The sequence below is a fragment of the Myotis nattereri genome, assembly GCF_964212035.1.
Source record: "Myotis nattereri genome assembly, chromosome: 3".
NCBI lineage: Eukaryota > Metazoa > Chordata > Mammalia > Chiroptera > Vespertilionidae > Myotis > Myotis nattereri.
Genome location: NC_138077.1, coordinates 140,060,922 through 140,076,819, shown reverse-complemented (window position 1 = coordinate 140,076,819; position 15,898 = coordinate 140,060,922). Strand labels below are relative to the sequence as shown.

The 15,898-nt window shown below is 45.7% G+C and overlaps 1 protein-coding gene and 1 pseudogene across 2 annotated transcripts in view; both read right to left on the bottom strand.

Annotated features, from left to right (window-relative positions):
* Positions 1–1,703: 1,703 nt before the first annotated feature.
* LOC308517031 (large ribosomal subunit protein uL22-like) lies at positions 1,704–2,247 on the bottom strand (annotated as a pseudogene). The gene has a single exon. The product of its transcript is annotated as a large ribosomal subunit protein uL22-like (transcript).
* A 7,371-nt stretch (positions 2,248–9,618) lies between these two features.
* E2F3 (E2F transcription factor 3) overlaps positions 9,619–15,898 on the bottom strand; it is a gene marked incomplete at its 5' end in the record, with an annotated part of 82,278 nt that continues 75,998 nt past the window's right edge. Inside the window, 2 exons of the mRNA XM_081088089.1 lie at positions 9,619–13,159; positions 15,146–15,281. Of these exons, the coding sequence (XP_080944215.1) occupies positions 12,897–13,159; positions 15,146–15,281 (399 nt within the window). The 3' untranslated portion in view covers positions 9,619–12,896. The remainder of the gene's footprint in view (positions 13,160–15,145; positions 15,282–15,898) is intronic.

The window sequence follows — 15,898 nt, the reverse complement described above, 5'->3', positions numbered from 1 at the left end:
GAGTGGTCTATACAGGAAGAGAAGTCTGAGTCTTTTATAGGGGGAAATAGAACTTCCTATTTAGAAGCTGTTGCCAATTTGATTCTTCCCCTATTTAAATAGAGCAAATCTACTTTTAGCCAAGACTGAGGACAAAAGAATCACTGAGAAGTTCTCCAGACTTATATTTCCAACAGCTTCCATCTCTCCCAATTTGTTGTGTATGACACAGGCACAGAGGATGAGAGCATGCACCCATGAAACGTGGTATGGAAGAGTGGAAGGAATTACAGTGCTAGGGGACAATATGATGGGGATCTTTCAGAAGATATGCCAATTCAAAATGATGAATTACCATAGCCAGGCTATGGTTCTAGGGCCAAGACTGAGAAGAGGCAGGGGAACTAAGAGACCTTACGGATACAGCAGAAAGAGTGTTGGGCTAGGATTCTGGAGACTGTTTTCTTGAAAAAAAAAAAAAATTGACAACTGAATTGTCACCTGATGAAACCAGCTCCTTGTTGAATATGAGGTTGCCTTCCAACTCAAATTTAGTGACCCTGTGATCAGTATCAGGAAATGGCTTAGGCTGAGTTGAAAAAGTAGGCTTTGATTAATGTTTTGGTTTGTCTACTAGTATTTTAATTCCAGGGTTTTAATCCTATATTTCTGTGTTCCTGACTTGTGTGTACTTAGCCACTGAAGTTGATATAGGTGAGAGAAGATACATACATCCTCCCTTTTCCTAGGGACTCACTATCTATTGTATTCTAGGGCATACACCCAAGTTCTAAAACATCCCAACAGAAGCATTGCCGGCATTTCGTGTTGTTTTTGAGGCACATCCCTGATGGCACAGGACTTTGTCCCTCCAGTTTCCCAGCACTTCCCAGACACTCCAGCGCAAGGAACTCTGCAACTTTTTCATAATATTCTTTACACACAGGACAAGCATGATAGTAATTTCTAGTCTTATAAGCATTTCAGAATATTTTAATAAATTGTTCTGTTTGTCTTTCAGTCTTCAAGTCCCAGATTTAAGGACACGACGCAAAGTTTGCTTTTGCATTCCCCTTCCTGCTATGAATGTTACTTCTTTTAACTTCTGATTGATTCCTGGCTGATTAATTCTAAGTAGCCAGTGCAGGAATTCTCATTAACACCCCAATGGATGATCAGGGTGGTAGGCTAGACCTAGAGTGAGGTTCCCAGCTCCCTAGGTCCTAGAACATGCATTGGTGATTTACGCTGGAGTTGTACCTACTCAGCAGGCTTCTGCAAGCACGTTTGCATCCAGCTGCACAGGTCCCCAGCTGCACCCCACCCCAGTCTCTCCTGCCTTGCAAAGGCTTCATCCTCCCTGCCCTTCCATGTCTGCCTCTAACCGTCTGTCCTTCCAAGTCCTCTCCCCATGGCTTCAGAAAGAAAAGCCACTTATCCAATATCCGGCCCTCAGTATTTACTTCTCCTAGCCAAACTTGTTTCTCCCCACTAGACTGTAAGCTTCCTCTTGCTGACAGGAACTATGACTCTGTTTAGACTGCAGCACTTACAACAGTCCCTAGTATATCGTAATCACTTCATGCTTGTTCAAAGAGTAACTGAATAAATAAGTGAACATGTTTCTCTCTCTCTCTCCTCTCTCTCTCTCTCTCTCTCTCTCTCTCTCTCTCTCTCTCTCTCTCTCTACTTTTATTCATTTTTATTTCATGCTGAAGTTACTCTCAGGCCATAAGTTTTTGATTCTTCAGTTTCTGCTGGGATATCTTTTCTTCTGTGCAGCTTCCTCTTCTGGTTTAGGAACCACCTGCTCTTTCTCAGGAAGGATCCTCTCAGTGTGGCAGGGGGAGCTCCTGTAAGGGGTAACCCACCCATGAGCTCTGTAAGTTCTGCGCTGCATCTTGGGAGCTTTGTTCACCTGGACATGCTCAAGGACCAGAGTCTACATCTAAACCCTTAAGTTCAGCATTGCTCTCTGCATTTTTAAGCACGTGCAGCAAAAATTCAGCATGCTTTTTGGGCCACGATCCTGTGTCCAGCCCCACTGTTAGGCCTGGGCAAACCTACTGACTTCACCATTGTAACGACGGAATGGCACGCACTGCTTCTTTAAAGTGACATCTTTCAGATGGTGGTGACTTTTCGAATCTGCATCCCCTTGATGGCCTGGGCAGTTTCACGAGTGTTCTTAAAGTGAACACGGAGATTTGAACCTCTTGATTTGCATGATTATGTGGTTTTTTCTGGGTCAAGTGAATAGCAAACCATTTTCAGAGGTCACCTCTGGCTGCTTTGGGGAAGAGCTCTCTCCTTTTTAAGGAGTTAAAGGGAACATTTATGGAGTGCTTACAGTGTACCATATTTTCTTTTTTGTTAAATTTATTATGGTGACATTGATTAATTGGATCATATAAGTTTCAGGTATAGATTTCTATGATGTAAGATCTGTATATTGCATTGTGGGCCCACCACCCAGAGTTAATTCTTATTCTGTCACCATATATTAGGTCCCCTCCACCCTTCACCCCCTTCCTCTGGCAAGCACCACACTGCTGTTTGTGTCCATGAGTTCCATTTTCTTATTTCACATGAGTGAAATCATATGGTTCTTAGCTTTTTCTGACTGACTTATTTCACTTAGCATATATTCTCAGGGGCCATCCATGTTGGTGCAAATGGCAGTATTTTGTCCTTTCTTATGGCCGAGTAGTATTCCATTGTGTACATGCACCACATCTTCTTTATCCAGTCCTCTATCGTAGGACACCTTGGTTGTCTCCATGTCTTGGCCACCGTGAATAATGCTGCAATGAACATAGGGGTGCATATGTTCATGCAAATTCATTGGGTTTTTCAGGTAGATACCCAGGAGAGGGATTGCTGGGTTATATGGTAGCTTTATTCTTAATTTTTTCTTGATTTATGCTGGAGTTGTGCCTACTCATCAGTCTTCTGCAAGCACGTGTGCATCCAGCTGCATAGGTCCCCAGCTGCACCCCACCCCAGTCTGTTTCGCCAGACTGTTTTCCATGGTGGCTGTACCAGTCTACATTCCCACCAGCAGTGAATGAGGTGAACATGTTTCCCTTAATGGACATTGTATGAGTGAATACAATTAACTTTTCTATAATGGTTTTCTTTTCTGTCTCAATAATATTATTCCCAGAATAGAATTCTTCCCAGAACAGAATGAGCCCATTTCTGAAATAATACTCAAGTAAGGTTCTGAATTATAAAATATTTACACAGCTTAGTCATATATTCACCTCTTTAAAGGATGCAGCCCTACATGATTCACGTTTATCTTGCCTGCATTTTTCAACTGCTTTTGTATATGGCAATTCTTGTTTTATTTACTAGCTCCCACCATCTACTGCCTTCGGTAGTCTTAAATGGAAGAAGGAATACATCTTTGTATCATTTCTTTCAGATTTCATCACTGGCTTAACTATTGACTACCTGCTGACCAAAGGTACAGATCCCTGTGTAGATAGTAGTTATGTTTGATGACAGAATTCAGGTCCCCCAATTCTGGGAAAATGGGACTCCTAGGCAGAACTAAGGATGAAAGCAAAAATGCAAAATAATAGTAATAAAAATTTCAGTACAAGGTACAAAATGAGGAAGGTGACAGTAAAGGTGAAAAAGCTTTGAGCTCATTATAGCACTGTTGCCTTTGGGCTTTAAAAAAACATTCTTAAACCTCAGCCTCTTCATCTGCAAAATAAGAATAATTCATTCAAATATGTATTAGGTATTAGGAGTATTCTAAGAACTGGAGACAAAGTAGTGAACAATACAAAGGACCTCTCCTCACTGAGCTTACATTCTGGGAGAGGCGATAACATGTAGCTAGTGATGTATGCTTTGAAAAGTCAGAGCGCTCAACAAAGCACTTACACTAGTACCTGGCATTTCAATAGCCAAGAGGTGGAAACAACCCAACTGTCCATCCACTGATAAGTGGATAAAAATGTAGTAGTACCATACAACGGCTATTATCCTATCTAATAAAAGAGAAACATGGTAATTAGCCATACATCTGCTACCCTTCCCATTGGCTAATCAGGGAGATATGCAAATTAACTGCCAGCCAAGATGGCGGCCGGCAGCCAGGCTACTGACACAAACATGAGGCTTGCTTGCTTCAGTGACGGAGGACTCCAACGTTCCCCAACTGCCGCTGCTGGGCTCTGAGCTGCTAAGAAACATTGTTACAAATATAGAAGCTAAACAAAACCCCAGAAACCTGTGTTCAGTCAGCCGGGATCTCAGAGCTGGAGTCGCAACAAAGTTTCAAATACAGAAAGTAAAGAAAGCCAGAAACCTGCTTTCAACAGCGAGGTCTCACAGCTAAAGCCGGCTCTCAGCTCCAGTGACAGCCATAAATCCAAGAATTAAAAAAAAAAAGGAAAAAAGGAACGGTTGGGAGCTTCAGTCACCCACCAGCCTGAAAACGGACCCCAGCCCCTCACCCAGACTGGCCAGGGACCCCAGTGGGGGCCCCCACCCTGAAGGGGGTGTGACCAGATGCAAACAGCCATCATCGCCTCATCCAGGCTGGCCAGGCACCCAAGCGGGACCCCCACCCTGATCCAGGATACCCTTCAGGGCAAACCAGACGGCCCCCACCCGTGCACCAGGCCTCTATCCTATATAGTAAAAGGGTAATATGCCTCCCAGCACCAGGATCAGCGGAGCCGCGAGGCCTCCTGGCCCCTGGAGCAGAGTGACAGGGGGCAGCGCCCAAACCACTGATCGCCCTGTGGCTCTGTGTGTGACAGGGGGTGGGGCCACAACCTCCCTATCCACCCTGCTCTGTTCATGATAGGGGAAGGTGCCCCAACCCCCTGATCGGCCCTGCTCTGTGCCTGATTGGGGGAGCTCCCCAAACCCCTGATCGGCCTTGCTCTGTGTGTGACAGGGTGCGTCCCCCAACCCCGCCCCCCCACCCCCATGGGCCCTCCTCTGTGTGTGACAGGATGAAGCCGCAACCTCCCCATCGGCCCTGCCCTGAGTGTGACAGAGGGTAGTGCCCCAACCCCCTGATGGGCCCTGCTCTGTGGGTGATGGGGCGGCGCTCCAACCTCCCCATCGACCATGCCTTGAATGTGACGGGGCGGTGCCCCAACCCCCCAATTGGCCCTACCCTGAGCATGACTGAGGGTGGCATCGCAACCTCATGATCCGCCCTGCTCTGTGCATGACAGGGGGCGGCGCCCCAACTCCCCAATCGGCCCTGCTCTGAGCCTGACCAGGGGCTGCAGGGCAGGCACCTAGGGATTGGGCTTGCCCTCTGCCACCCGGGAGTGGGCCTAAGCCAGCAGGTCGTTATCTCCCGAGGGGTCCCAGACTGTGAGAGGGCCCAAGTGGGGCTGAGGGACACCCCCCCCCCACCAGCCAGTGCACAAATTTTTGTGCACCTGGCCTCTAGTCCTATCTAATAAAAGAGAAACATGGTAATTAGCGTACGACCGCTACCCTTCCCATTGGCTAATCAGGGCGATATGTAAATTAACTGCCAGCCAAGATGGCAGCCGGCAGCCAGGCAGCTTGAAACTAACATGAGTCTTGCTTGCTTCAGTGATGGAGGAAACCAACATTCCCCGCCTGCCTTGCCGGCCTCTGAGCCTGCAGTTTGAAACATTGTAACAAATTTAGAAGCTAAACAAAACCCCAGAAATCTGCTTTCAGCGAGCCAGGATCTCAGAGCTGGAGTTATACATTGTTTCGATTGTAGAACCCAAACAAACCAGATACCTGCTTTCAGCAGCAGAGTCCTCAGAGCTGGAGCCAGAGCTAAAGCTGGCCCAGAATAAAAAGAAAAAGAAAAAAAGGAACAGTTGGCAGCTTCAGTCACCCGCCAGCCTGAAAACAGCCCTCAGCCCCTCACCCAGACTGGCCAGGCACTCCAGTGGGGACCCCCACCCTGATCCAGGACACCCTTCAGGGCAACCCAGCCAGCCCCACCCATGCACCAGGCCTCTGTCCTATATAGTAAAAGGGTAATATGCCTCCCAGCACCGGGATCAGCAGAGCTGCGAGGCCTCCCAGCACCGGGATCAGCGGAGCCGAGAGGCCTCCCAGCACTGGGATCAGCGTGACAGGGGGCAGCGCCCAACCCCCCCCCCCCCCCCCCCGATCACCCTGCGGCTCTGTGTGTGACAGGGGGCGGGGCCACAACCTCCCTATCTGCCCTGCTCTGTTCGTGACAGGGGAAGGCGCCCCAACCTCCTGATCAGCCCTGCTCTGTGCCTGATACGGGGGAGCTCCCCAACCCCCTGATCGCCCTGAGGCTCTGTGTGTGACAGGGTGCGGCACCCTAACCCCCTAATTGGCCCTGCTCTGTGGGTGATAGAGGGCGGTGCCCCAACCCCCCGCCCCCCCACGGGCCCTGCTCTCTGTGTGATGGGGTAGAGCCATAGCCTCCCCATCGGCCCTGCCCTGAGTGTGACAGTGGTGGCGCCCCAACCCCCTGATTAGCCCTGCTCTGTGTGTGACCGGGGGCGGTGCGCCAACTCCCCTATCGGCCCTACTCTGTGAGTGACGGGGGGAGCTCCTCAACCCCCTGATGGGCCCTGCTCTGTGGGTGATAGAGGGCGGTGCCCCAACCCCCTGATCCGCCCTGCCCTGAGTGTGACAGGGGGCGGTGCCCCAACTCCCCTATCGGCCCTGCTCTGTGCATGACAGGGGGGAGCTCCCCAACCCCCTGATCGACCCTGCTCTGTGCATGACAGGGGGGAGCTCCCCAACCCCCTGATCGACCCTGCTCTGTGCATGACAGGGTAAGGAGCCCCAACCCCCCTGATGGGCCCTGCTCTGTGCATGACAGGGGGCAGCACCCCAACCCCCTGATTGGCCCTGCTCTGTGCGTGACAAGGGGTGGTGCCGCAACCTCCCCATCGACCCTGCCTTGAGTGTGACAGGGGGCAGTGCCCCAACCCCCGAGTCGGCCCTACCCTGAGCGTGGCTGAGGGTGGCATGGCAACCTCCCAATCCGCCCTGCTCTGTGCATGACAGAAGGTGGCACCCCAACTCCCCAATCGGCCCTGCTCTGAGCCCGACCAGGGGCTGCACCTAGGGATTGGGCCTGCCCTCTGCCACCCGGGAGCAGGTGTAAGCCAGCAGGGCATTATCTCCCGAGGGGTCCCAGACTGTGAGAGGGCACAGGTCGGGCTGAGGGACCCCCCCCCCCCACCAGTGCACAAATTTTTGTGCACCGGGCCTCTAGTCTATATATATAAAAGGCTAATATACAAAGTGTCCCCGAGGGAATTTGACTGGGAGATTGGGAGTTCTATGTCTCTCTATGGCTCTCTATGACGTGCGCTGACTGGCAGGGGGTGGGGTGGAACGAAGATAGGCCCTGAACGGCAGCTGGAAGGCTCTGATTGGTCCTGACTGCCAGTCAGGCCTAGGGACCCTACCCATGCATGAATTTCATGCACTGAGCCCCTAGTTCAGGTATAAGAAGGAATGAAGTACAGACACATGCTATAACTTGGATGAACCTTGAGGACATTATGCTAAGTAAAACAGACACAAAAGTACACATCTTGTCTGATCCTTTATAGTGAATATCCAGAACAGGCAAATCCATAGGGACAGAAAGCCGATTAGTGGTTGCCAGGGGCTGGGAATAGGAGATGGGGTGATGGCTCAATGGGTATGGGGTTTTCTTTTGGGATGAAAATGTCCTAAAATAGTGGTGATCTTACACAATACTGTGAATGTATTAAATGTCATTAATGGTTCATTTTATATTATATATAATTTACCTGACATAATATAAATAGTACCTGGCACTCAATGTTATATTATTTCATAGCAAAACAAAATCACTCAAGCCCTGGCCAGTGTGGCTCAGTTGGGTGAGCATCGTCCTATACACCTAAAGATCACTGGTTAGGGACACAGACACTGGGGTGATGAAGGCCTGGGGCAGGTAATGGGGGTGAAAGCGGGACATATGTAATACTTTTAACAATAAAGAATTATAAAAAAAAATAAAAACATTAAAAAAAAAAAGATCATGGGTTTGATTCCCAGTCAGGGCATGTACCCATTAGGTTGCAGGTTAGATCCCCAGCTGTCATGCGTGTGGGAGGCAATTGATCAATGTGTCACTCTTGAGTGGATGTTTCTCTCTCTCCCCCTATCCCTTCCTCTCTCTACAAATCAATAAAAGCATGTCCTACGGTGAAGATTTTTTTTTAAAAAAATCGCCCAAATAGGAAATTACCTAGGTTAATAAATTATTAAATATATTTTTAATTATTGGAATGCTATGCAGCCTTTGAAGAGAATGAACATGATCTAGAAGAAGTACAAATATGGAAAGATGTCCAAGATGTAGTTGGTAAAAAAAAATAAGTAAAAGCTAAAGATCAGCATATACTTGGTATGAGTTGTTAAAATACACATGCACAGCTCCACCGGTGTAGCTTAGTGATTGACTAGCGACCTAGAACCAGGTCATGGTTCGATTCTTGGTCAGGGCACATGCCCGGGTTGTGGGCTCAATCCCGTGTGGGGCGTGCAGGAGGCAGCCAATCAGTGATTCTCTCTCATCATTGATGTTTCTGTATCTCTTCCTCATCTTTCCTCTGAGATATATATATATATATATATATATATATATATATATATTTAAAAAATATATTTTATTGATTTTTTACAGAGAGGAAGGGAGAGGGATAGAGAGCCAGAAACATCGACGAGAGAGAAATATTGATCAGCTGCCTCCTGCACACCTCCCACTGGGGACGTGCCCACAACCAAGGTACAGGCCCTTGACCGGAACTGAACCTGGGACCCTTCAGTCCGCAGGCCGACGCTCTATCCACTGAGCCAAACCAGCCAGGGCAATAAAAATATATCTTAAAAAATACACAAGCACACACACGTTTATATATGCCTAGGAGACAACGGGATATGAAAACAGTGGTTACTTCTGAGGTAAATAGACTGGTTGTGGGTGGGAATTTTTTTGGTACACATTTTGAAGTTTTTAGGTAAGCTTAGAGTTGAGTGTGACATAGCAGTCAAAAAAGCATTAATATAGCATTATAAGAAATACAGAATCTTGAAGGAGGGAGGTCATTACTAAAATTGAGAAAATGTATTGGCTTCATACACCTTATAGAACTCCACTTGTCACATTCTCAGTGTAAAAATCCTTCTTTAATACCCGAGAGCAGTCTCTGCAGGTGGTCAGAGACACGGCAAGTTCTTGTGCTTCTCAAAGTGGGGGGTCTACCACAAGTGCTCCACAGATATTCGCTCAGTGTTCCTGAGGTGCCAAATAGCCCAGCTGGTGTGGCTCGGTGGTTGAGTGTCGACCCATGAACCAGGAGGTCATGGTTCAATTCCCAGTCAGGGCACATGCCTGGGTTATAGGCTCAGTCCCCAGTGTGGAATATGCAGGAGGCGGCCGATCAATGATTCTCTCTCATCATTGATGTTTCTATTTCTCCTTCTCCCAAACCAATAAAAAAAATTTTTTTCTTTAAAGGATACGGCATATAGTATCTTAAGCTTTTGTGCAAACTTGCCCCTTAACTTGTTAAAGCATGTCTTTAAGAATGAGATTAATATAGAAGCTTCAGGCCACTGTATGAAAATCAAGCCACAAATCTCAACTCTTAAAAAAAAAAATCATTTTATTGATCCGATACCATACAAAATTTATTCAAATTACACCCAGTTGAAGTGGTAAGATCACAGCTAGAGAACAGGTTACCCTGTAACAAATCTATTTACAAAATCCATCATAAAAGCTTTTTTTTTTTTTTACACTATATTACACATTTTCTTTTTTAAACTAGCATACAACACAAAGCTAAACTGATTAGTAGTTTGCCTTCTCCCAATTTTGGGAGAAATATTTCCCTTTGACAAAATCGTGTACCCCGTAGGAAAAGAAACTCCCACCATCTGACAAGTGCCGCCTGACTGACTCGACAAGGCCTCTTCCTTCAAACCTCTCACGCGCCCGAGTTGCCGTGCACACGCTGAGTTCTTCCTTCTTCTTCCTGAACGCTAAAGCTTTAAATACTGCAATTCTATTTACAGATCTACACTTGAAACAAAAATGAAAACAAGACCACAACAAAAAACAAAAACAAAATATAACACTCTTAAAAAATTACAAACCAGCTAGAAAATATTCTGGCAGTGTTTACAAATTAATTGCTATCTTTGTACAAAATTGCTAGATAAGGAAAATGTGAGTAGACTACATATCAACTTAAATAAAACAATTGCTATGCACAAGTCTGTACATATAAACACACACCTTAACACTGTTTGACAGCTCATGTGTTGCCCTTTATACAGTTTATTTTCTAAGGCTCACGCAGTCATAATTTGCACACTTGTAACTTTTAGCCATTTCATGTGTGAGCTTTAATAGCAGCAACTCAATGGTACCAGGAAACCGGCATACTTTGACTTAAAGTAACACAAATACTGGAGAACTAACCCACTTTGTGTGCCGGACACTATGTTAAAAAAAAAAAAAAAGACGAATGCGAACAACAAAGTATGGACATTTCACTAATGGACCCCAGTTGAGCCCATTAACTGGAGAAATCTTATGCATGAAGGAACTTTTAAGACTTATTAGTATTCCTTTCATTTTAAAACAATAAATACGGCATTACATTACGAAAGGTTTAAGGAGAAATTCAACAAAACACACAACAACCTAGCCAGGTGAGCTCAGTCGTTAGACTTTGGAAAAAAAAATTAGCTTTGTGCAGCTGGCAGAGAATTACACAAAGCTGGAAGCAGAGGCAGCTAACCAGATGAGATAAATATGGGAAATGGGGAAAAGCTTGGCATAAATGGTTTCCTATCCAGGAAAACACCCCACAGTGCATTTCCAGTAGGCACTTGACACAAAGCTCTCCTCCCCTCCCCCACCCCAAAGCTTCATCTCGGACCACATATTTGTACCAAGTCCAGTGTGTGAGGGGAGGAGGCTGGGGATGGAGGCTGAAGAAAAAGGAGGGTAATCTGCACCTTGTTTTTCTTCCCAAACACACACCCACGCATACCTACACAAATCGTTTAAAGTGCTGGTGTCATGCTTTTGACCCCCACCACCACTTTGCATATTGTGGAACTCTACCTAGAGTAAACTGGCTGGGGCGTTCGTGGTTGACCGTTTTGTATTTTTCCTAAGGGATATTTTCAATTCAATCACACACGTGAATAGAGTGCCTACTATGTGCCTACCAGTGGGCCAGGCACATAGCACTTCAGTTTCTCTGTTCCTGTTGAGGTTGTTTTTTTTGTTTTGTTTTTAAATAAGACTCCCTCATCCCCCTGGTCTTTAGCATCCAAGGAATGGATTTGAGGTACTAAGTCACATTCCCGGTGGGAAATGGCCACCTCCCCTGGCCAATGGGAAAGCCACTCTTGGACATAACTGGTAGGATTTGCAACTGACACGAAGCCTCCCACCCGGGACACCATTCCTGAAGAGGAAAGTGGGAAAACACCCCGGCATTCTATCGCTTCATTTTCTACGCCCGCACTTCCCTGGGTCCAGCTTACTCCTTCATAGGGAAGGGGGACAGGTTGTGGCCAGGGGCGTTGCAGCCCTCCACAAAGCGGGAGCTCCCTGGGCTCACCAGCCTGAGTAAATGCCACTGGTAGAATGCCACTCACACAATGGGATGCCTTTCTCCCTGGAGGCCTCTCCATCTGACCGCATCCTGAGAAGTGGTCTCCCTGAGTGCAGTGTAAGAGAGCCCTTTCCCCGGTCACGGGGCCCCGGGAAGCCCAAGGACGGAGGGACCCACACCTGCTGTTCCTTGGGACGGCTGTATCATCTGACCTGGCCCTCCTTTCAAAGGGGCCACCAATGTCAGCGAGGACAGACTCGCTCCAAGCTCCCCTCCTGGGAAAGGAAGCCAAATGGGGCAATGCTTCTGCAGAGGCTGTTAAACCTTAGGTCACACTCGTTCAGATGCTCGGATCAGAGAGGTTCTCTATCTCTGCTTAAATAATTTGAATGAGCAAAAACCGCTTCAAAGTAAACAGTTAAACTGTAATGGTGATGGGTGCCACAGGAATGCTTAAATGGCAGCTAAAAAAAAAATTTAAAAGTCTAAAACAATCCACAAAGAACTCCTCAGTAGGCGTTTGCTACAAATCAACTTTAAACTCACAAACATGTTGGGGGCAGGGCAGTGGGAGTGGTTTATGGAGACAGGAAAATCCACAACAGCTTAACAGTGGCAGATCTCAACTATTCTTCTGTATCTGCAACAAGTATTCGAAAACAGGTTCTTCATCCGAAAGGCTGTTGGAGGTTCTCTTGACCTCCAAGTTGGACCCATGGCCCATAGCTTACACTGAATTATGACAGTAATTTAAATATTCCTAAGAAGAGCTGAAGACATCCGTTTCATACTTTTGCATGACTTCAAGTTTACAGTTCCTGCAGTTCCATTCCATATTAGCAGACCCCAAAGACATGCATTCTGCAGAGAAGGCACGGCTTGAAATGCTATTAAGGAAGATTGCTGTATTCCAGTGGCCCAGGTGGCCAGACCCCCTTCTACAGCCCATCCGTCAGGCACAGCAAGCCAATCCGGGAGGGAGGGAGGGAGGAAAGTATGGGTGAGAGACACCTGATTGCACATTTTCTCACTTGCTGACTCATCCAGGAGATTTTGGAGCCTGGGGCAAAGCAGGGTTTTCCCAAGGGAGCCTGCAACTGTGCGTTGAGACAATTTATATATATATATAAAAATTCATTAAAATGTCAGCTTTGTTCTGAAGTCTGTAGTTTACTTCATGATACTATCTTGGAGGAAGAAGGTAGGAAGGGACAACACTGCATGACAGATGTTCTGGTTCCATAATAAAAAAATATTGGTTTATAAGGAGTTCACAAAGCATAATCAACTACACATAAAGTCTTCCACCAGCGGGAGCTTTTCCAAATCATAAGCATCGAAGAGATCGCTGATGCCTTCTTCCTCCCCGAGGCTTAGGAGATAGTCTTCTTGGAGCAGGGGAGGCAGTAAGTTCACAAACGGTCCTTCTAGGTTGGAAGGAATTTGGTCCTCAGTCTGCTGTAAGAGGTTGGCTGGGGAGGCCAAAGGAGAAAGGCTCGCCATAGAAACTGAGCAATCACTATGTCCTGAGTTGGTTGAAGCCAAGTCTGAAAGGAAGAAAATTGGTGGAAACACAAAAGTAAGTAGAATATACAAGTTGCTGTTCCGAAAGCTCTCACCCCCTGCTAATGACAATTAGACAGCATTATGATACAGATCACCTGTCGGCAGTCTAGTCACTCACTCATCTTTTAAAGGACCTACTATTAGCAAAAAGAATTTAACTAGCTCCAAAGATTAGAGGTTAATAAGTTAAAAAAAACTTCTCTCTGATATCAACTGGTCATTATATAAGGAAAAACAAAACAAAATATAAGGTCAATACTATAAAGTTGGCTCCCTAGTAGAAATTCACTGATTTTTAACTTAGTCCAGCGGTTCGCAACCTGTGGGTCGCGACCCCTTTGGGGGTCAAATGACCCTTTCACAGGGGTCGCCTAAGACCATCGGAAAACACATATATAATTACATATTGTTTTTGTGATTAATCACTATGCTTTAATTATGTTCAATTTGTAACAATGAAATTGGGGGTCACCACAACATGAGGAACTGTATTAAAGGGTCGCGGCATTAGGAAGGTTGAGAACCTCTGCAGTAGTTCCACCTTATCTGTGGTTTTGCTTCCCCCAGCTTCAGAATTACCCAGAGACAACTGCTGTCTGAAAATTTCAGAAATAAACAATTCCTAAGTTTTAAATTGCCACAGTTCTGGTAGGGTGCTGTCCTGCTCCATCCTGCCTGGGATGTGAATCATCCCTTTGTCTAGCATCTCCTCACCTTAGACACTCCCTGCCTGTTAGCCACCTGGAGCCGTATCAGTTATCAGATGGACTGCTGTGGTGCCGCAGCGTGCCTGACGCTACCTCCCAATGCCTATGTCATTCTCCTCACTTCATATCATGTAGGCGTTGTATCATTTCACATCATCACGAGAAAGCTGAGCACAGTATTCAGTCAACGACAGTTTGAGAGAGACCACATTCACATAACTTTTATTACAGTATATTGTTATAATTATTTTATTAGTTATTGTGGTGAATATCATACTGAGCCTAATTTATTAATTAAGCTTTTCCAAAGATACCTATATATAGGAAAATACAGTCTATGCAGTTGAGCCTTGAACAACATGGATCCACTCATACTCAGATTTTTAAAAAATAAATACTCGTACTTTCTTCAATCCACAGTTGGGAATCCATGAGGTCCTGCAACCAATCCTCCACATACTGAGGGACAATTTAAGATTTGGGGGCGTCAAAAGTTATAGGTGGATTTTTGACTTTGTGAGGGGGTCAGAGCCCCTGACCCTATCATTGTTCAAGAATCAACTGTATAGGGTTCAGTACTATCCCAGTTTCAGACATCTATATTTTTTTGCTCAGGATTAAGCCAGACCTGTTCACTTAAATCACTGCTATTCTTGCTGCTATATTGGGAGGTGGGGAAAAAAATGAAACACACATACTGAAAAAAAAACAAAAAACAAACAAACCCACAAAGAGCTTCCTTTGCTCCAGGGACAGTGCAGGAAGAAGTTAGATTTATTTGGTTGGCGGTTTCCTTCCATATCCTCACCCCAATACACTGGGGGGAGAAAGGGAAAATTAAGACAAAACTTCTTTGATAGAAGGCTTTTCTCTCCAAACACTTCTCTCTCTAAGGATCTCTGTAGCATCATGGAAAGGTGTGTGGCCAAGGGTAGCTGATGATTCACTCAGCTTCACTCCCCACTTCAGTTGGGTTTCCAAACACTGTAAGGAAATGGTTTCTGCCAACAGCCAAGTCCTGAGGGACTCCATTCGTGGGTGGAGGAGTCATTAACCCAAGGTCATTATTTGATTCTGCAAACTAGTGAGAATGCCTTTAAAAGAAAGTTCCCTTCATAACAATAATAACAGAAAATTTTGTGTCTTGCCTAGACTTGTAGTTCTGATACAGAATTCTTCTAGCCTGGCCGGCATAGCTCAGTGATATGGTCACCTTCATTTTTAACATAGTTTTCAAATGACAGATACAAGAATTGTTACCTTTGGAAGTGGGTTTAGAGATATTCCCATTGTGGTCTTGGTTGTTTGTTTTCATTGGACTGTGTGTTTCAGTCTCTTCGGGACACAAGTAAACCTCAATGGGCCCTTGGGTACTTGCCAAGTGTATTTGCAGGCTCTATGAACAGAAAAGAGTGAGGAAAATTCTTTTGGAAATGAAAGCAATAGTAATTTTCATCTAAAAATGTGAAACAAGGGTAGTTTTCTTAGTTCATTTTGCTTTGCCACAGCTAGTCTGCCTGTACCAATGACTGCCATCGCCTAGAGGACAGGTCAGCAAACTATAGCCCAAGGCCCAATCCAGTCCACAACTGATTTTGTGAGGAGTTTTATTGGCACAGAGTCACGCTTACTCCCATTATTGATGCATGGCCTCTGGCTAGGTGTGTTTTTTTTTCTCACGCAGAGTTGGGCAGTGAGCAGTCCCAACAGAGACTGTATGGCTCACAAAGCCAAAAATAGTTACTGTCTGGCCCTTTAAAGAAAAATTTGCTGACCCCTGCCCTGGAGAAGGTGAATTATGCTAAATAATTCTGAATTTTTCTAAATATATTAAAAAAACAAAAAAGCATCACACAAACTATTAAAGGGTGCTTTTAGTGTTCCAAATACAATACTTCCATGTTGTTATTCCTTTACGGAAGGGCTTTTTTAGTGTTGAACTTTAATAACCACTGGAACGGAGTTTAATAAGAGAATGCAGCACACTAATATTTAAAATTCCTCTTCATTTAG